Genomic DNA, 21225 nt, shown 5'->3' with positions numbered 1-21225 from the left:
ATCTTGAACTACCAAAGTTTATCTCAGCTCACTTTTTTTAATGCAAAAACAAGTCCATGATTTTTATCTATCCTTAACTAAATTCTGCCAACGCCTAAACCAGGGGTAGGCAACCTGCAGCTCCAGAGCCACATGTTGCTCTTCAGGACATCTACAGTGGCTCCATGTGGCTGTGACAAAAAAAATATCCGAAATGAAACAATAATTACTTTTTTAATTCATTTTTTTATTCATCAATGGTTTAGGCCCAAATAAATTTGTATTCTTCATTTATACAATATGTACCTTATATACGCTATTTACAAAAATATTGTTTCTTTTACATTTTAGTCAACTGTGCATCATATTTTACAAAAAAACGATCCAGCTTCTTAACCTCCACATTTATAATTTCCCTACCTAGGCTAGATTTCAATTCCAAATTTCCTGAGATATTTCTTTGGTGTCCAGCCTCTCATTTGCACATGTGCCCCTGCTGCATTCTGACAAAATCCTATTAATAAATTCTCATTATGACCTATTAGTAATGTTTGTAGGCTAATTTAGACTTAGTAGACTGTTTTATATTTATTGTAAGTCTCAAAATAAGGTTTGTGGTTCAATTTCAACATTTTTTCTCTTTATTTGGCCAACAATGGCTCTTTTGTTAGTAAAGGTTGCCGACCCCTGGCCTAAAGTGTAAGAAAATATAACAATGCTGGAATTGCGATGGCTGGATACTGTATTGTAGGGAGGTTTTGAGTAAGGTTTGTACGACATGTTCAGGATCAACCCTTTTGGCAGCTTTCCAGATATGTTAATTAACATGATTTCCTCATGAAGTGGATGTAAAATATAATCCAAACACCATGCCATTTCCTAAATGTATTCTTTGTTGCAGAGCTGTTAGAGCTGACTGTTTACTAGTACACTATATACTTGTAAGTAAGTCCAATAAAGATAAAAACTGATGAAAAGATTAAACAAATTCCCACCAAACACTTAAAATGTTTTATCACATTCCTGACTAGATTCAAACTGCTGGCAAGACGCCAGCACTGATCTCAGTTTCAAGGTACAAAGAAAAAAGGAGGCAAGGAACAGTGCCACTGATGTCTGAGTCAGGGACTGTTCAGCGAGGTGTGAGCTTGCTGACAGCGCAGCTTGAACCTGGCTTCCATTTAAAGCAGAGATCATGTCATCACCCTGCCCTTAAATGAGGGGGCACCTATATTTGAGCTCGGGACCTCCTGATCTGCAGTCAAATGTTCTACCAGTGAGCTAAACTCCCTGCCGTATTCCCAAGCCTCAATGGGGAGATACTATGAGTCAGCTTGTGGTTGGGTTTGATCTCTGCTACTTCACTAAATTCCACATGACAAAGACAATTTGGGGCAGCAGGCTTTAGGAAGTGGCTAGGAAATTCAACCCCGCTTGTCAACCTGCATCTGCTTTGCTAGAATAAGAATTAAAAACCAAAGTAGCTCCAGGGTATTTTCCTGCACACTGTAAAAAATGTCTGTAGATTTTACGGTGAAAAACTGCTAAACCATGACAGTAAAAAACCGTAAAATGATAAATGGGTTAATTCAGTTTAAGTAACAATGAAACACTGTAAATGTATGTATCAGCCAAAACAGTATTTTTTGCAGTTTTGTTTTGTTACTTAAATACATTACTCCACTGTAAAATACACTGGCAATGTGTGTAAAATACACTGGCAATGTGTTTGTAGCAAAAATATACTGTAATATTAGCCTGGCTAACGCCAGACTAATCACAAATGAGATTAGTCTGGAAACCAGCCATTCATTTCTCCGTATAGGAGTTGTGGTTTACGATCCTCCAGAGCCGTTTATTGGGCGCTACTATTGTCTATCAAAAGCGTCTGTAGGTAGCTCTTAGCCAATCGTATCAGTTATACCAGATGACGTATGTAGAGCGACAGAGATGAATGTTTACAAAGCCAGACTAGCCCTCTAGCATCTCTACTTTGAGACTAAAATGCTCAGTTGTGCTTCTGCAACGCTTTTCTGCAGCATGTTCTGGCTCTGGCTGCTCTATAGTTTCAGCTCACAGTCTACCGGCGTTACAGCAGCGAGCGGTAGCGGGGCTAGTTGGTAGATTAGGCTTTGGCCAAATCCTGTCGGAAGTAAGGATAAAACATCCTTTTTCGCGGTGAAACAAGAGTGTAAAGTCAATTGTTGTTCTTCTTTTAAAATAAACTTTCGCTCTAAACTATTTAAAACGCCGTCTACAGCTAGATCGAAAGAGAGCTTCAGGTCTGCTGCAGCCATGTTGGATCCGTAAGAAAACTACAAAACTACAAGCTTCCGTCTGTCGAGTAGTACGTGTGATCGTCTTGCAGTCCCTCCCCGCTCTGTGATTGGATCTCTAAAACAGGGCTAAAAAACGGCGTTTCCAGACCCTTTCGCAATTCGAAATGAAATCGATCGCGCAAGGCAGTATGGGTATACCCAGGCTACTGTAATATATATACAAGCCATAATTTTTGCATTTATTTTTTGTAAAAATACTTTTTCTCACTGTTAAATGTACTAAACACCATATCTCCAACAAAAATATCATTAATATTCTTATCAATTATATGGCAGAACAGCGTTTCTTTGGATGAAAAATGTTTTTTTTATGGTAAAATATGGAATAAAATGGTAATCTTAGATGTGAAATCAACCGTGCTAATATCATTTTACCATAATATTAGAAAAAGTTGCACCATATTTATTACGGTTCTGGCAACCACATCTGCTGTTTTTTTTTACAGTGCAGCCGAGTGCTACAAGTCCATGTAGAGGGTTGAAAATTGATTGAGACTTCCCTTATGGAGATCAATAGAGTTATTACTCTTAATACAGATGTGATGCCAGAATAAAACCAAAAAATGTGCAACTAATCTGACAAAATTCAAGAAAGACTTCTCACACAAGATGTGGTTATTAGGGAGTTTACTGCAGTGGTAGAGTTAGTAATGTTTTCTGCTGCTTCCTGTAGGAATAAAAACATCTCAACACATATTAATAATTTATAGTTCTAATCTATGCCAAAAGATAAGAAGCAGCTTTTCCATTCCAGACCCAGAACTTGAGTCCAATACACTAACATGTGGTTTCCAAACATTTGCATGGGCAGCATAAAGGAAGTCTGCAGAGTCCTCGCTGCACACTGTCAAATTAATTTGCCCTTAATGTTGGAATGGCTGACAGAAACCGTTTCATGACAAAAAACAATAAATCATGCAGAGTATGCGAAAATGTTTTGCTTTGATCAAAGCTGTGATTGTGAGCCAAAATAAGTACTCTGAAAGTGATCGTGCTTGTGGGAAAGATGGGAATGCAGTTGGGGAGTGTTCTGGGATTTCCACAGTGCTTTGGGGTGGATTGTATCTTTTGGATCTGATGAAAAACAGGAAGAAGAAGAGTAGTGAGATGAGAAGGATTCTGTAGCTGTGGCCATGAGGATGCATATCCCCCCCTCTCTCTCTCTTCTCTCTCTCTCTCATAAGTAAGCTCAGACCAGTTTCATCAGTATTTGTGAGCACTTACTGCATGATTCGTTCTGGATGCATCTTTACCTACTAATTAACAAAATGAGTTTCCTTTGAAAATTCTTAGCTAAAAGAGTCACATGTTATGTTACATGGATAGGAGTCTGTACAGGGCATTAAAAGAAAAAAAAAGTTTGTCAAACCTTCATGTTTTACCAGGGAAACTGGGTTTTAGCTTGTGAAAAATACCTGGAAACTTTTTCCTTTCCATATGATACTTGTGCTTTAAAAACATTGTTCACTACTCCTGTAAATTGGATGAACGATATGACTGGGGATCAAAGGACATATTTCTAGTTTGCTAAACGTAAAATGCTTTGGCTCAGCTGTTAGCATGAAAGCTAACATTATGCTAGCAAGATTCAAAGTCAATAACATCATGCGCAGTTGAGAAACAGATAATATAATTTGATTGTATCTTTAACAAGACTAGCTTGTTATCCAGCCACGTTATTGTCCTCATCAATATCAAGATTTTTGTGAACAAATTACATGTCATGGGTAAAATTACTATTGGGGGAGCATGTCTATGTTCCCCGGGTCCTATGTTCCCCTTTTTGTATGAGACTGGGGAACATAGGACCCTTTTTCCCCGCTTTTCCCAAAAAGGGTCCTATGTTCCCCGTTATGTTACTTTTTTCACCATTACTGCCAAATTCCATGGCAAATAGGCCTAACCCTAACCCTAACCCCACAACAGTGGGAAACATAGGACCTTTTTTTGGGAAAAACGGGGAACATAGCACCCGGGGAACATAGGGATGACCCCACTATATGGGCTCTAGCCTGATGTATCAAGTTGGATAGAGAATGGGATGTGAGACGATTACTTATGTGAGACAAAGTACCAGTTAGTTCAGAGAGCCAGCCTGCAGCTATTTCCTTACAGTCTCCATCCTGTGGTGTTCAGAGGATGAGGCACTGAAGGGTGACACTTAGTGTTGAACATAATTTCAATAACTTCCAACAGAAGCTTTGACTGCATCCTTGTTGCTGTGGTAATACCAACCAGTGCATTAATCGAGAACGGTAAACAGTTTTACTTAGTAGGTGTCAAGGTTTAATGGACACCCTGCAGCCAATCACAAAAATGGATCAACCAGAACATGGTACTCTTAACCCTTTATTGGGCGAAGAACAATATTTGGTAACTTCAGTGGATATCAAAATGGGTCCCCATGTCTCTCTGTGAGGTCGTAGAACCACATGGATTTCTTCCAGCTACGTCACTGACAGTGACACCATGACATTTGACCAATCAGCGTGATAATAATATAATAATATTAACTTTATTGACCTTGACCTCCAATGTAAAAATGAAAAATGTAGGAAAAAAATCTGCAAGAAACAGTTGTGTTATTCTTCAATGACTTGTACCAGGAGAACTTGACTATGACAGCATATTAGCGCCAAGTATGAATAAAAATAAAAATACAAACCTTGAGAAAAAAGTTGCAAATTTAAGAGATTTAAAGTGGCAAATCTGCGCGAAAAAAGACGCAGATTTACGAGAAAAAAGTGGGAAAAAAACAACTTTTTCCTCGCAGATTCACCACTTTAAATCTCATAAATCTGCACATTTTTTTCTCGTAGATTTGCCACTTTAATCTCGTAAACTTTTTTCTCAAATATTACTCCCCTCCCCCGGGTCCGTATGTTTTTTTTTTTTCACATTCTGGCTGTATGTAATATCCTCCAATATTCTCTAGGGCTGAAATTTGGAATTTGCAAGTATTTCAATGAGTGCCCTATTAAGGGTTAATGATGGAACGTCTCTGTAACATGTCCATGTGTGTATTTCTGTGTGAGAGTGTTCTCATTTGTGACCACATGCATCTTTAATTATAAAAACAATTAACATGTACGGTCTTGCATGCACACAATAAAGCGCCCATGCTGTTTAGATGTCTGCAGTCGTATGGGTGAATGAATCCCTGTGTGCCTGCATTAGTTGTGTTTAAACACATGTGTGTTTCCAGCCACATGTGCCTGCACACGCCTCTGAGTGCCTCTCTCACATTGGCTTTGAAGCAGACAAACTTCACAGGTGACCTCCCTGTGGAAGACAATGAAACAGATCGGTGCAGAAGGCAGCGAGAGGGTGGGGGCCTCTTACAAAGAGACTAATGAAGAGGGTGGAGGAGCCAAGGGGTTGTTTGCGGGTCCACTGGGACGTAGAGCCTGGACACAAAGAGATGCTAAACACTCCCGACCCTTTGAGGAGTCATCGTGCTGAGAGCAGGAGGATTGCCCTTGGCCAATCTGACCCTCATCTGACATGTCATATACAATGTAAACGAACAACAGAGGGTCCCATACTATGAGAGCAACTCTTTGTTGAGAGATCTGGATTTTGACTATTTTTGCTTTAGCCTCACATTACATTAAAAGTCTGACCAAATCACTGAAACATTTTTAATTGGAATACACAGAAAAAACACCAGTAATTATGCTAATTATACAAAGGTATAATCATTATATTGTGTCCAGTGATGTGTTTTAAGATAAAGCCTGAGCTATTTGTGTTCTTTGTTTGAATGTTCTGTATTTTTGTGTTTTGTAAGTTCATCACATCATCATGTTTGTGGAACTACTGATGTGCACTCTCAAACAAACTCTGTTTGTTTGTTTTTTATTAAATTGCCAGAACAGAAATACCAGCAAATATATCAGCAAAAACTGTCATTTAGACTGAGCATTCCCTCTATTTTTAGGGTAGTTGTGTCCTTGTGGCATTATGATATGTCTACATTAATTTTACATTTGTTTATTTATTTACAGTAAAACTTTGTGTTTTCAAAAGTTTTTCAAATGTTTTGTACTATTCCTTGATTTACGGTAATTAAAAGTATCTATTATGGTGAAATGCAATTTTTTATTTTACGCCCTATTTCTGATGCAATTTGACAGTGTTTTAATTTCTACAAATATTTTTTTTTCAGTGGGCCTGTAAAATGCTGCCAGAAATTACTCCCAGCTGGAGAAAAAAATGAGTACTGTCAATCTGCAATCAAACTTCTCACACTTCCTGTCCCTGCAATGTCTCATTCCTTAGTTTATCACTCAAAGTGGTGCCAATGTGACCAGGATTTATGACAACACTATAAATATCTTAGCATTTACAAAGTGGATAAACAGGCATACATTAAGAGTTCTCTGAGAAATCACAAGTGGACAAGGGTGCCATAAGTAAGGCAGTGACAGGCAGACACATAATTCTACTAAATGTCCTTCTGCTGAGTGTCTGAGATGACACCAGAGTCAGTGCAAACAAACTCTGGCTCCCTTCCCATGCTCCCTGTCACGGGGTTACGGCCAGCCACCATTTGAGCCTATTTCTGCATGTCACAAAGTGTAAATGACTTTGTCTCCCAATCAAGACCTCGCTGCTCCTGTGTTGCTTTAAGTGTGACACAAGTGACCTCCAGAACTGATCTCAGCCCAGCTCAGGAAGTAATAAAGCAGTCAACAAACTCTCGCACACACACACACACACACACACACACACACTCCACATGATTCAGCTGCCTAGCTACGGCTTTATTGGGATCCTGGCAGAAGTAATAATAGGAATAGGACATGGAACACATTCCCAGTGGTGCTGAGTGGAGACTTTTACCACTCCAAGCACTTCACACTTCATTACCAAAACACTGTCTTCCACATTTAACACTAGCAGCCGTTGCAATAATTAGCTATAATAAGCCCTGGATGCTATTATGATAGTATGAGTGTTTTTATGTCTAATATTCCCAGTGACTATGAACTGAACCCCTTCTTCTGAGCAGTTTAAAGACCCACCCTGGGCACTCCCTCTCTCTCCCTCTACAAGCGTGAGTATGATTAAGAGTTGACATAACTAATAGCCTCTCCACTAACTCAGGTAGAGGGAGGCAGTTCAGAGTCTCACGAGGGCCGGTGGGTTTAAAAGTGCTTTCAGCTTTGCTAATGATGAGCTTGCTATCCCAACATCCTCACTGAGTGTGTACTCAGCTCTAAAGCTACTTTGAGAGGTGTGATGCACAGCTGGAGTGGTTGTGGATCGTTGTTGAAGAAGAGTTGAGTAGATCTATGAAGGACCACCATGACATAAACACAACCATCTTGTATATCCCTACACTGGAAAAACTGTGATTGCTTGCAGAGAATATTGGAAATTCCTATAGGCTGAAATATGTGACACCAGAAACTGAATTGGAATTATTTTTATTATTACAATTGTTGCTACCCGGTTGCCACTCACTATGAAATGGAGGAAGAAGTTAGACTGCCTTGAATAAATTCATTTTCAAATTACAATTCAGATTCAGTTTTTCGATGCCATGATTCAAATTGAACAATACAAATTCAAATTATGTGATTCAAATTCAGTTTTTAATGCAATTATTCAAGTTAAGCAATTCAAATTCAAATATAAATAATTCAAATTGAGTTTCTGATGGCATATATTTCAAGCCATAAATTCCTCCTGATAGGTTCATTGGAACAATAGAGCTTTGCTTACTTAGCCAGGCATAACACAGGGGGAAGCATCAGTGAAAACCAAACATTTAACTGGGCTTTTTAATTTTGTTGAATCAGAGGTAAATAAATCTTTGGTTCTTGTTCAGTGTTTGCTGAGAGGATGAGCTTGTCATGACGACGAATAGCGTCGCAATACTGCAGAGGTGGAAAGAGACTCCTAAAAAATGCTTTGTCATCACCTCTTCCTGAAGCCAAATACAAGAGAGAAACAAAGAGAAAAGTTAAGCTCTCCAGTTTAGAAATTGTGGCTTGTTTCTTGGCAATTCCATTGCCTGTAATGATAAAACTCAGTGAGGAATGGAGGGTGTTTCTTACATTCATTCTGCTCGACAGGTTTGTTTTTGTAGACACCAGCTTTACAGATGTAGGTGCTGGGGCGGGGTACTTCAACAGCAATTTTGTTGCTTTGTACTGGTGCACCTAAAGTCTTGCCTTTTGCTTTAACCATTTAATTATATTCTATGTCTTGTGGAGATGGCTTCCGAGAAATACTGTCACCACAGAGGTTCATTGACTATTGGAAAGCCATTTGTCAAAATCCAGTTTAAAGACTAGAGGTAGACCGATATTTGTATTTTTTTACTTGTATCGGCATCGGCCGATACGTGCATGAGTTCACCGATTAATTAGCCCATTTCACTGAGCCAACACCAGGCAAGGCTCGGTGCAACATCTGCCATTCTCTGGTGAGCTGCTGCTGATACCGGAAAAACAGAAAAACACATCAAATATGTGGATCATCTGAGGCGCCACCACCTCGAGGCCTAGAACAACATACACATTGTTTGCTATCCAGCTGTTAATATGTTTTGTTTGTTTTGTTAATAAATGTTTATTTTTTTGTTTGAATCGAGACTTGTTTACATTTGTTATCAGTGTGTCATTTTTATCATGTAAATGGAGGGAGAAAAGGCAATATCAGCTTCAAGAATCGGCCCAAAAAAATCGGCAGCACATATCGGGGTTCAGTTAAGACTGATGTCAAAATAATCGGTATTGGCATCGGCCTTAAAAAACATTCATCAGTCGACCACTATTAAAGACTTCTAGATCAGTTTATATTATGCTCATAAACTGTATGTATATATTACTAAATAAAGTTGTGTTGAGAATGATGCAAAGAAAACATAGCTCCAGTTTTTATCCCAACATGGGTGAGCTGGTTGGTTTCTGCATGTCTGGGCAAAGAATGAAGCAGAAAGTATGTACTGCTGCATACTTGATGGGAACTAAGAGATAACAAGGGACATACACAACACACAGACAACAACAGATGGAGGGTCGATGGTCAATTTTTGCTCTGAGGCCTACACAAGCACAGGTTCAAGGTCCTGCTAGAAAGAGTTTCAAGGCTACAAGCAGTCTGGCAGTGATTACTATGTCTTGTACTATGGGACTGTGGCAATTATCAGCACAAAGATAAAATAAATAAAGCAGTATTTATTTGACTAACAGTTAAATATTTCTCCAATCAGTACCTAGCTGTCAATAGTAGCGGTAGTACTAATATTTCTAGTCCTGGACCTTGTCACATAAGATAGTTATAACAAAGATATGACATTTGCCAAAAGTCTAAGAACTGAAAGAGAAAGACGGCAGATGAAGTAAGACAGAGCTGATGTGAAATGGTTTAACCATCAGACATGACCAATCAGCAGATGCACACTGCCACCGTTATCAACTATGTGATTTTTCTGATATCTAAGCCCCTAAATCGCACTGCATCACCTGCTCACCGCTCAAGTGAGAGATTGAAGAGGTAGTTCTGTACCAGAGAGAGTTAGAGAGAGAGGGCAGATGAGAATGATAAGTATCAGTGCCTGCTATCAGACCTAGCTGCATGTGGTTCCAAACCTAAACCTGGTAGTTTATCTATAATTGACAATCACTGCCTTTGGAAGTCACCCAAACCCACTGGGAGAGCCCATGATGGGGAGGACAGTCCACTTCTTAAGCCTTAAATCTGAGATGGAGATCTTAAAAAGAAAAAATGCGGAACGAATACTTATATACAATATCCCAGACATCAGCTCATGTGCCTGTTTTTAAAAATGTTTGTGAGGCAATCATACAAATTATGCAAACCTACATGTCAGTCACTATATACACTTGTTTATACACGCACTATATACACGTCCTCTTCTGTAGTGACTTTTATATGGCCTTGGCTGGCGGCAGGGAGCCCCTTCACTGGCAGACCACTAAGCCAAATTGATTAGATGAAGGCCCTCCTATTCGAAGGTGTCCACACTCCCCCCCACAGGCAATCTCTCTAATGGCCTCCCAGGAACCCTGTCACCGCAGAGCTTCAAGGACCAAGGGAGCGGAGATTCAAGGACCACAGGGCCAGGTCAGTTAGGGAATGGACAATTCATCACAACACTGGTCATTGGTGCACTACAAAGAGAGTTTGTCTAGGCTGGGGTAGAAATTTCTAAAAGCGGTAAAAGTGTAACTTTCAAAATGAAAAGCTGTCTGCAGATATTTAAGTTTGATCTGTCCATCGGCAGGCGGTCAATCATAGAGTATTACTGCAATCACTGTGATCTTCTCTTAAGTGTTTTAAAGCCACTTCACATCAATGTCAGTGGAGTTTTAACTTTTGTCAATAGCACTTGAGTTTCTCCCATTTCCTGATTGTGTATCTGGTGCAATTGCCGTTGAGCCTATAAAACCTAAAAAAAACACAGTGAAGGAACAATCACATAAAAGTAGCAATCTGTAAAAGTCAAGATCAAAGAAAGCCAATGCTAAAGTCAATGCCAAAAATAACACTGTTTAGAACACAGTTCGAAACCCCTTTCAAGCATTTAAGTGTATGTAGGGACATCACCTACACTGATCTTTGGGAATGTTTAGCTTACACAGCAGCCGGATTCCCGCAATTGCAACACAAGATCACATGAGAATTACGGCATCACAAGCTTTTCAGCATTTGTTAGGCTTCAAGTAATTTGTATATAAGCATCCTGTGAGGAGCTATTAGCAGCTAAATGACTTGTTCAGAACAACAATGACAGTTTCCAATGATGGCTTCTCAGATGGTTCTGCATGAGGTTATGGGAATGGACCATTAACAAAATATCAACATACTTACAGGCAAGGGTCAATACCATAGATAACATGATGGTTTAGACACTTACTTACTTACTTACCTATTTACTTACCTATTTACTTACTTACTTCCTTACTTACCTAATTACTTACCTACTTACTTACCTACTTACCTTTTTAATTACCTACTTCCTTACTTACTTCCTTACTTACCTAATTACTGACTTACTTACTTACTTACTTCCTTACTTACCTAATTACTTACCTACTTACCTTTTTACTTACCTACTTACTTCCTTACTTACCTACTTACTTACCTACTTACTTACCTACTTACTTACTTACTTACCTACTTACTTACTTCCTTACTTACCTAATTACTTTCATACTTACTTACTTACTTATTTACTCCCTTACTTACTTGCTTACTTACCTAATTACTTACCTACTTACCTACCTACTTACTTCCTTACTTACCAAAGTACTTTCCTACTTACTTACTTACCTACCTAATCACTTACTTACCTACTTCCTTACTTACCTACTTACTTACTTACTTACTTATTTACTTGTAACTTTCTGAAAGCATCAATCAAGCTGTTTTAGGTGAGAAAGCAGCTTCGGTTTGAACTTCTGTCTTTAGCTTTATTTTCATTATTTCTTACAAAATAATTTCTTTCACTTTTCATGTAGATCACAATGAACGTCTTTCAGGAGACTGATTGACCTCAGCACCGTGTGCATTACTCTGTGATTTGGACACTCATGATTGAGTGTTTATCACCACATAAACATCAGAAGGTTGCCATTTGTTGCTCTCTGTTTGTCCACAGGTGGAAGAAGCAGGCCATTATGGGTGTACTTTGTCACTTGGCACAGCTACTCTATAATATTTTACATTTTTCATTTCAGCCTCAAAATGGTCAACAAGGATTTGTTGGGCCGTTCCTGTCACCCAGGAGCCTATGTCCATATTTGAGAGACATTTAAGAAACAGTTCAAACATAAGAACACTTTGACAAATGGCACCCTGACTGCCAGTAATAATAACCCAATTCTGGATGAAATTAGCTCTCTGCTCCTTGAGCAGAAATACAGAACATTCAACTTCAAAGCTAAAAGCAGCATTAAGATCCAATGTTAATTTAAAGTTTCAGATATTTTCTTTTACTTCGAAAGAGAAGAATTTAGTGGTTAGTAGAGGCAGAGGCAGCTCCGGCATCTGTATAATTACGGGAAAATTACATTCATTATTGTAATTTACATCTCATCTCCAATCCAATTATTAGCAGTTTGACCTGCACGGCACATGTTAGCATGGAAATCTAAAATGGGCTCCCAAGACGGAGGCAAGGGAGGGGGTGAGGACAGAGAGAAAGCGAGAGGGAGAGTTTGGGACTTTGGGAGTTGTAGGAGGGGAAAAAACAATCAATATGGCTCTAAAAGATGATGATTTTAAATAGCCATAATTCTCTGCCTCAGAGCACAGCTGCCAAGGGCGCCGCTTCAACACTTTGATGTCTGATATGCAATATTGCTGCCAGTAATTTGCTCATCTGCATCTCTAGAGGGACCATTGCCTGTCTGTCTTGTTCATCTGCCTGACCGTGTGTATGTGATGCCAGTCAGTCTGCCTGTCTGTCCGGTTCTCTTTCCATCTCTTACAATTGTTATTCATATACATATACAACTTCTGAGGTACTTTCAGAGGAAGTGGAATTAGGAACTTGTAAGTGTCTCTGTGTGCATAATGCATAGTCTCCAAGGACCAAACATATCCTGGAAACAATGCAATCTCACTTGTATCTTGTTGGTAATACTGCACTTATGTAAACTAGCATGAAACAAAACATATCATTGGCCTTACCTGCCTGACTGCCTGATCAGCCGCAGGTCCAGCCCCCTGTCTCTTTTCCCTAACTATCTTCTTCACTGTTATTATCTCTGAAAGATTGCTGTAGACATACCCATCAGCATGAGGGATGCAGTGTGTAGGAAGCAATCAGTTCTTCTGTTTTGCCGCAATCTCGTCATTATATTTCTTGAATGCAAAACGTACAATTTACAGGGCATGCGAGGGACAGGCTTGGGAGTCTGTGTTTGTGTGGGTGGGAAGGACAGAGCTTTCATAAGCTCTCCACCGTGGTATCAGGATAAAAATATATGTTGCATGGCATGCTTGCCACTGTGAAAAAGCTCAAAATTATAGCTAAAGATTTAAGAAATCTTTAACTTTCAGTTCATCACTTTATTTGTATGTATGTATACTTTTTATATGTTTGAATCCAATGAGACAACAGTTCAGGATCAGCAGATTGGAGCAATTTCCTAAAAGGTTTCCTACTCACTAGTCTTTCACTACATTGTAAAAAAAAAAAAAAAACTGTTGTTTTCACAGTAAAAAACCAGCAGCTGTGGTTGCCAGAACTTTACCGTATAAATACGGTGCAACTTTTTGTAATATTATGGTAAAATTATATTAGCACTGATGATTTCCCTTTTAAGATTGCCATTTTATTCCATATTTTACCGTAACAATAAAGTTTTTCCATCAAAAGAAACGCTGTTCTGCCATATAATTGACAAGAAAATACTTTATAAATGCCTCATGAATTAAAGATTTTACCATTAAATATTACAGTATATTTCTGTTGGAGATATGGTGTTTAGTACATTTAACAATGAGAAAAAGTATTTTAACAAAAAATAAATGCAAAAATGATGGCTTGTCTATATATTACAGTATATTTATTTTTGCTACAAACACGGTGCCAGAGTATTTTACAGTGGAGTAATGTATTTTTTAAAAAAAATAAAAAATGAAAATACTGTTTTGGCTGATATATACATTTTATACCATGTTTCATTGTTACTGAAACTGAATTAACCCATTTAGCATTTTACGGTCTTTTACTGTCATGGTTTAGCAATGTTTCACTGTAAAATCTATGGACATTTTTTACGGTGTATGAACTCTCAGTATGAAGTCACATTCAAAGCTTTGGAGGCCAGCAGGAGGGTATCAATAACCGTACTCACCACACTGCACCTTGAACACATCTAGACCCACTGTTTGAGGATTTTACAATCCACTCCCACTACTCACAAACTGGTTTGGAGCAGCCCTTTATTAAACAAAAACCCCATGCAGACACGCATCTAGAAGCAGAGAGGAAAAGGTGCAGGGCACAATCGGGATTAAGCCAGGGATTCAAGGACACTTTCACAGGGCAGAGGCTTCTAAAGCAGCCTTATCGCATAGTTTTTCCAATGAAAGGGTTGCATTTTAAATCATCCTTGCATTACATATTAACTATTTTAGAAGCTACTCAGTACTGCACAACCTTAATCTGTGTGAGCGATGAAAGACACCAACATATCTCTCAGAAACCAAGTCAAAGCTTCAAATGTAGGTTTGCTTGAAGCAAGCGGTCAGCAGGTCAGATAGCTTCAAGCATACCTGCCTCTCAGACTGTGCAACCGGTTTACTTTCAGATTGCTCCATTCTCTGGAACAATTTCCATAAATCTCCAGTCTAACAGGCAGGTTGAGAGGCTTATGTCATGGCAGGGGAGTGAAGTCTCCTGTTCATTCATGTGCATGTGTGTGTGAGTGCATGACTGTATGTGAGCTCCGGTTTGAATGTCTTAGATGTCCTTTGAAGTTTAAGACAGCTCCGCATCAGCTCACTGGTTCCACTTCATGGGACGTGAATATGTGGACATGAGCAACATCTGAGTCACTGACTTGTGGGCCATTTTCTGGCTGTGTGTGAGCGTGTGTATGTCCACCTTGCTCTGGCATGTGTGCTCTTTCCCATGCATGACTGAGTATCCAACTGTGTCTCAATTCTTTCCGTTGTCTCGGTTTCTACCTGTCTGTCTAAGTGAGTATACTGCCATTCCCTGGCCACACTGCACAGACTTGACAGACACTCGACTCTGCATAGTACACCTGAGGCATGTCAAGTAAAACAAGACGCTAGCCAGTCTGTTGTAGTGTAGAAGGAGTTTACTTTGTTGCATTTTAGTATCGTTTCAGTCAGCTCCTCCTGTCCAGCTGTAAGCAAACCAACGCTCACAAACAAACAACAGACAAGAGTCCCATGACTCACACAGATGTATTTGTAACCTGTAATCCTTCTGTCTTTTAGCCAACATTTTCACAGCCTGGGAGATTCAGAACAATTCTATAACTTCACCAAAGCATAGTCAAATATTATTTTGTTATTTGGCTTTTCCAGTCTTCATACAATAAATATAAAGAAACAGCTGCATATATGCATCTTTCTGTTGTAACGTTAAGCTTTCAGATGTCAGCTTTCATATACCTGACCTTTTAAGTTTTGCATTTTGAATTCAGCTGCCGGCATAGATTACCTCCTCATTCTTTAAAAAGCACAGCACAGGCCTTTTTGCTTTTTTTGCTATACTTTGGTCTACTGTGTTCTGTTGTGTGCAATTTCAGCACTATATATGTAAAGCTAAGGGTAACACTTTACAATAACAACTAAGTGATGTTTATAGATGGTTTATAGACCAATTATTAACCATTTACAACGTACTATACACATTTAATCTTTAAATGTTTTCAACCAACTTCTTAAAGGTATATGAATTATTTCAAAATAATTAACATACTTAACCCTTTGATGCACAACACGGGTCAAAAATGACCCACAGTCATTTCCCATGTTATTTAATGCTGCTGTGTGTTTCTTTGCTCTATCTTTTGAAATCAATTTATTTCATGATTGAATATTCAAAGTATTCTTTGAATATCTTGTTTTTTTATTACAACAGATCATTATTTCCATTTTTCCCTTCATACTTCATGAAGAAAAATGTTTTTCTCAAGTTAATGTTTTGTTCTCAAGTTAACTGAGAAAAACATGGAATACTCAATGATGAAATTCATTTATTGCAATCATCAATTATCGGGTCACTTTAGACCCATGTTGTGAATCAAAGGGTTAATTTGGTGTTAAACATGTTAAAATGAGTGCAACTAAAACTATTGATAAACTATTAATTATAATTTAATTGTTTGTTAATAGTAAAGTAACTATAAGCTTACATTAATATACCATCTATTTGCCATTTATAAATGATGTAGTTAGTTAAACGTTAATAAATTACGTATTTACCATTCTAAATGTTTATAAATGATGATTAAACATGAATAAACTATCTGTTTACCATTTATAAATTATAGTTATTGTAAAGTGTTACCAAGCTAAGTTATTGAAGAGGTTTCGTATGTGATTTTATTATCTATAACAAAAACATGTCATGATAGCTTTGCTTTAAGGTCACAGTAATGGTGATGTAATGTCATTATATCTTTATTGGACTCACTGGATCGCAGAGCGGACGGGGTGACCTCAATCTCACTGCTGGCCTGGTAGGGCTGAAAGGCAGACGCTGAACTCATGTCACTGGCGAAGGGTTCAGGACTCTGTGTACCAGTGGAGCTGGCACTGGTACCGTCACCTCCATTGTGAGGATCCTGCTCTTCATATACTGCTACCAGCTGGAGACAGAGGGCAAAAAATATGGGTATTAGTGTGTGTATTGGGGGACAAAGACAGAGAGACAAAATTTTATGTATGACACACTGCAAAAAAGGTGTGTCTAAAAACAAGATAAAAACACTAAATCTGAGGGAAATTATCTTGCTGTAAGGACAGATAATTTCACTTGACAAGATTTCTTAAAATAAATTTATTAAATCTAGAAATAAGCATGTTGTACCCTTAAAATCAGAAATCACTCTTAAAACAAGATAAATTAAAGATGCAAGCAGCCATGAACTGGCCCGAGCAGAGTGCACTGCAAATTATTTGTTTCTTACCAAGATAAAAAAAAACCCGTTAGATTAAGATAAGTTAGATGATTTATCTTGTTTTAAGAGTAGTATCCGAATTCCGTCGGTAGTACCGACGGAATTCGGCCGGTACCTATAATGGGTACCGAATTCGGTACCCATCCCTAATGACCATACATAAATGGGTACACATGTGCTGTATATAAGTGTGTGTATACTTTGTAGTTTAACATTCATATTGCAACTCTTTCTCTGTACAGTCTAATCTTGCAACATCTGCAGTCATGTAGCGCAGGGTGTTCCGGGTTGCCAGGTTTGGCTCCCACAGCGAGCAGCTGCTCCATTACCACAAAGGTGATACGTTGCCACGTTTCCCAGGCCAGATAGGGAGAACTCCCCACAGCATCCCGTAATTATCAGAGTCTAACACACACGGCTCATCACTACAGCCAACTCGCCCACTTAACAAGAGAGAGCAAGAGAGACAGCAGCCTGGATTATAGTGTGAGGGAAACACTAGACTCTGCTTCCTCTTCACCGGGATAAAGGAAATTAGATCGGCCAATGCTGATTGACTACATGTGAGTCAAGGCTTATTCTTATGCTCCTGGACTATACATATATATATATATATATATATATATATATATATATATATATATATATATATATATGAGAGAGAGAGAGAGAGAGAGAGCAATGAAAGAGTGCCAAGTGCTTTTCATTGCCAGCACAACCTGTTACTAAACCTCTCACAAGAAGACCTCTTATTCTATCCAGACAGAGCAATCATACAGCAGCAGCCTGATACACACCATGCTATACAGAACAATAGTATGTATATTACACACTTGAAATGGGTTCCTTTTAATGTCTTTGTGCTACCTGCAAATCTATGCAACAGAAGGCCATGGATGTGGAGAGAGCAACCAACAAAGAAAGCATTAGTCGCCGTTGGGAGCAAACAGCTTTCGTGTATCCCGCATTGTATTTGTCTGAAGGTAAAAATAGCACAAGTGTTTTCCCATGTATTTGCTGTTTTTCATCACCCCTACACATGGAAATCTGCATATAAACAAGTTTAGAAGCCCCTGCTCTGCTTTTTGATTTAATTCATATGCAGAGGATGATACTTAAGTGTGTATGTGTTTGTGTATCTGCGCCTGAATTTATGCCTCTCTGTGAGTACGCCCGTGTGGTTTACTGTTGCCGTAATTCACGGCGACATCTCACGCTGGCTTTGCACAATTAAAACAGACTGCATTTTCTTCCTTAAGATGTTTCTTCGCATCCCGATGCCGTCTCAGGGACGTACTTTATCACTGAAGGCTTTGCCCATTTCACTCTAATCACGTTCCATTCCGATCTTGAAATTACATTCCTCAGGTTGTAAGGGTTTTTCGCAAATTTGCTCAGTGCACCAGAGAGGCAATCAGAGAGGAAAGAGATCCGGTGCTATTAAAAGAAGGCCTTAATATTAGAAATTAGGCAATTTGAGGAGGTAATTTGCTGAAGGTTTGCTTATTGCCAAATGTTTAAATTCATGTGAGTTAAGGCTTGAAAAGAGTCTTTGCTTCAGTTGGGTAATCCGCCTTGTTTTGATATCTTATACTTTGATATATCTGGTTTCTTTACGAGAGGAAACTTATTTCAGGAGTTGGAGAATTTTTTATTTGAAAGATGAAATGATGTTTTGGCTGAACATGTTTGTGATAACGATGAAAGGCACAGCTATGTGAGGATTCCGAGGCGGCTGTGAACGCAGACTAGACTGAAGGGTTGTCCCCAGAGGTATTTACACTGCCCGAGTGCATGTGCGAGCCAATGAATCATTAGTGACAAAGTAATCAGGCCTCCCATTCATATGTTGCTGGGAGTATTTAGCAACCTGACAAGCCCTCTGCCTGCCAGCTGCCCATTTAGAGAAGTGGTGAATACTGTTGTTGGTGTCGCGGCGAAGCGTGATTCATTTTTAAATACATTCCAAATCCCTCTAATTAGGTCCACTTCGCTGTGCCTTGCATCCTTTCACCAGACACTCCAGAGCACTCTGTGGATATCTGACATGTACAGCTAAACTCATCCACACACCCTCCATTTCATAATCAAATGGGTCTGCATTTATCCTGCATTCAATATTTATGGGCTCTTGAAAGTGCCTGTTCATCCCCTAAACCCAGAGAGACATGAAAAGTTCCCACTGTTCACAAAGCTGATTTTTCCTTTCCAAGCAGAACACACTATTTTTTTGTTGTTGTTTTATGCTTTGCTCTGTCTGTTCTGGAGGTCTTTACAGGTCAACCTGGACCATAGGACCCGAGACCCAACCTGGCACCTGCATTGGTTCCAATCCACAGTTTAGATGTTCAGTTGGATCTGATTCTGGACTTGTTCTATTATTAGCCGTGTTTTGACTTGGGGGGGAAAGTGGCCACCAGGAAAGTCTCAGGCCACACCCTCTCAAAAGTCCACTCATTCTCCATGTGTCGCCATGACAAGTTAGCCCCCAGAGGGATTTAGAGACTCCAGAGGTGACGTATGGTTTTCGCCGTCGCTAACTGTGCACAACGCCAGCAGCTGAAAGCAGCATGGCTAATTATACACAGAGTCCCCGCTGATCATAAACATAGTGATTGTGAATTAACGCCATCGCTAACTGTGCACAGAGTGTCCGGTGCTTGTTGTAAACAAACAGAGATCGCTAAGTGAACACCTCCTGTAGCAGCAGCACATACACACTGTACTGCTACAGAGCTAACTGTAGCTAACTGCCGCTAATGGCGGCTCTTCTTATCAAGCCGGCCTCCGGTTCGTTAGCAGCTCATTAAGAAGACTAAGAAAGAGTCAACCAAAAAGGTTGGAGGTTCCAACCAAAACAGGGATGGAAGACGGATGGAAGAGTTAAACTTCACATATTTATGATCACCACACATCTACAGAGTATCTCTGGAGGAGGTATGGGCTACCAGATTATTGAGAAGTGTCCCATAAAGCCTCCTTCATTCCACGCCTCTCTCCGAGCTGTTTCCATCGTCATCCTGTCCTCAGTCGCTGCTGCAGAGAAGGGGGCACTCTTGGCCGGAGGGAAAACTGACGCAATTGTTGCTGTTGACGGGACACAGCTCAAGCTGCAACACAGCGAAAACCATTACACAAACGATTTGCTTCCGTCTGGGAATTGGTCACAGTCACTTTAGAACTGAGACGATTTCATGTTTCAATTTTTTTTTGCTTCTTTATTCTCACACTTTCCCCCCTGGGCTTCTGTGCGGCGGACAGTGAGTTGTATTCAGAAGTTTTTCAAAAGGAGAAAAAAGTTTTTTATTTTGTGATGCACAAATGGGAATGGCATGGCTAATTGTCAAGTGGCGTAACAGCTGAGGCTGAGGAGTCAGAGCGAAAGAGAAGAGGGGAGTGAAAGAGAATTTTAAGAGCCCCGAAATAACAAGATGCAACAACCTACAATAAAACACAGTTATATCAAAACCAAAGGTAGGAAGAGAGGAACGAGAGAAGGAAAGCACATGACAGGATGTGAGTTGAGGAAATGTTCCAGTTTCCAGTCTCAGGATAAACTCTGGAGCGATTTGAAAAACCTATTTAGCTCCTACCTGCTTCAGTTGAGAGAAGCGGGGAAAAGAGAAGAACTGACTGAGTCTTATTTCATGGGCCTCTCTCTCTCTCCAGCAGGGAGCTACAACATTGCTGCTGCCTTAAGCCCCTGGAGCAAGGCTGACACTCATCCGCTCTCAGCCGGTTCCACTGACTGTCACAGCAGCTGCCAATCAACCGCTATCTACCTGGAAGCCTGAGGGCTGCTGGAGAGAGGCAAGAGCGGAGGATGGAGAGAGATGATGATGAAGGGGAGGAGAGAAGAAGCAAAAGAAAAAAGAGAGAGAATCGGCTGAGGCTGGGCATTCTCTGCAGCCTAGGTACAGGCTGTATTTGGGATTCAGCATTTCCATATCTGTAACGGAGAGAGCAGGGAGACAGGGCACCGAAAACAGAATCTCAGGGATGCCTTTCATGTTGGCCTCCTTTGATCTTCTCCCGGCTTTTGGCAGCAAGGGTGGAGTAGAAGAAGAGATGGAGGGGAAGCAGCTGAGAAGGGGATGAGGAGCTGTTTTGACAACCTCTCTCTATCTCTTTTCTCTCTTCTCCGATCCCCCCTCCACCTCCCAGAACCTCTGATCTGCCAGGAAGCCTGGGCATTACGACTGGCACGGTACAAAACAGCCATCCCAAGTGTACACCAAGCCACGTTCCAAAGGCACAAG

General features: G+C 39.8%; 1 protein-coding gene across 1 annotated transcript in view; it reads right to left on the bottom strand.

The window, feature by feature from the left end:
* The window catches only part of LOC131962165 (partitioning defective 3 homolog), a 572304-nt gene that overhangs the window by 393862 nt on the left and 157217 nt on the right, over nt 1-21225 (bottom strand). The window contains exon 3 of the mRNA XM_059327127.1: nt 16480-16654. Coding sequence (XP_059183110.1) covers nt 16480-16654 — 175 coding nt within the window. The remainder of the gene's footprint in view (nt 1-16479; nt 16655-21225) is intronic.

This window comes from Centropristis striata, chromosome 23, assembly GCF_030273125.1.
Source record: "Centropristis striata isolate RG_2023a ecotype Rhode Island chromosome 23, C.striata_1.0, whole genome shotgun sequence".
NCBI lineage: Eukaryota > Metazoa > Chordata > Actinopteri > Perciformes > Serranidae > Centropristis > Centropristis striata.
Note: the sequence above shows the minus strand (reverse complement) of the source record. Positions and strands in the feature narration are given on the sequence as shown.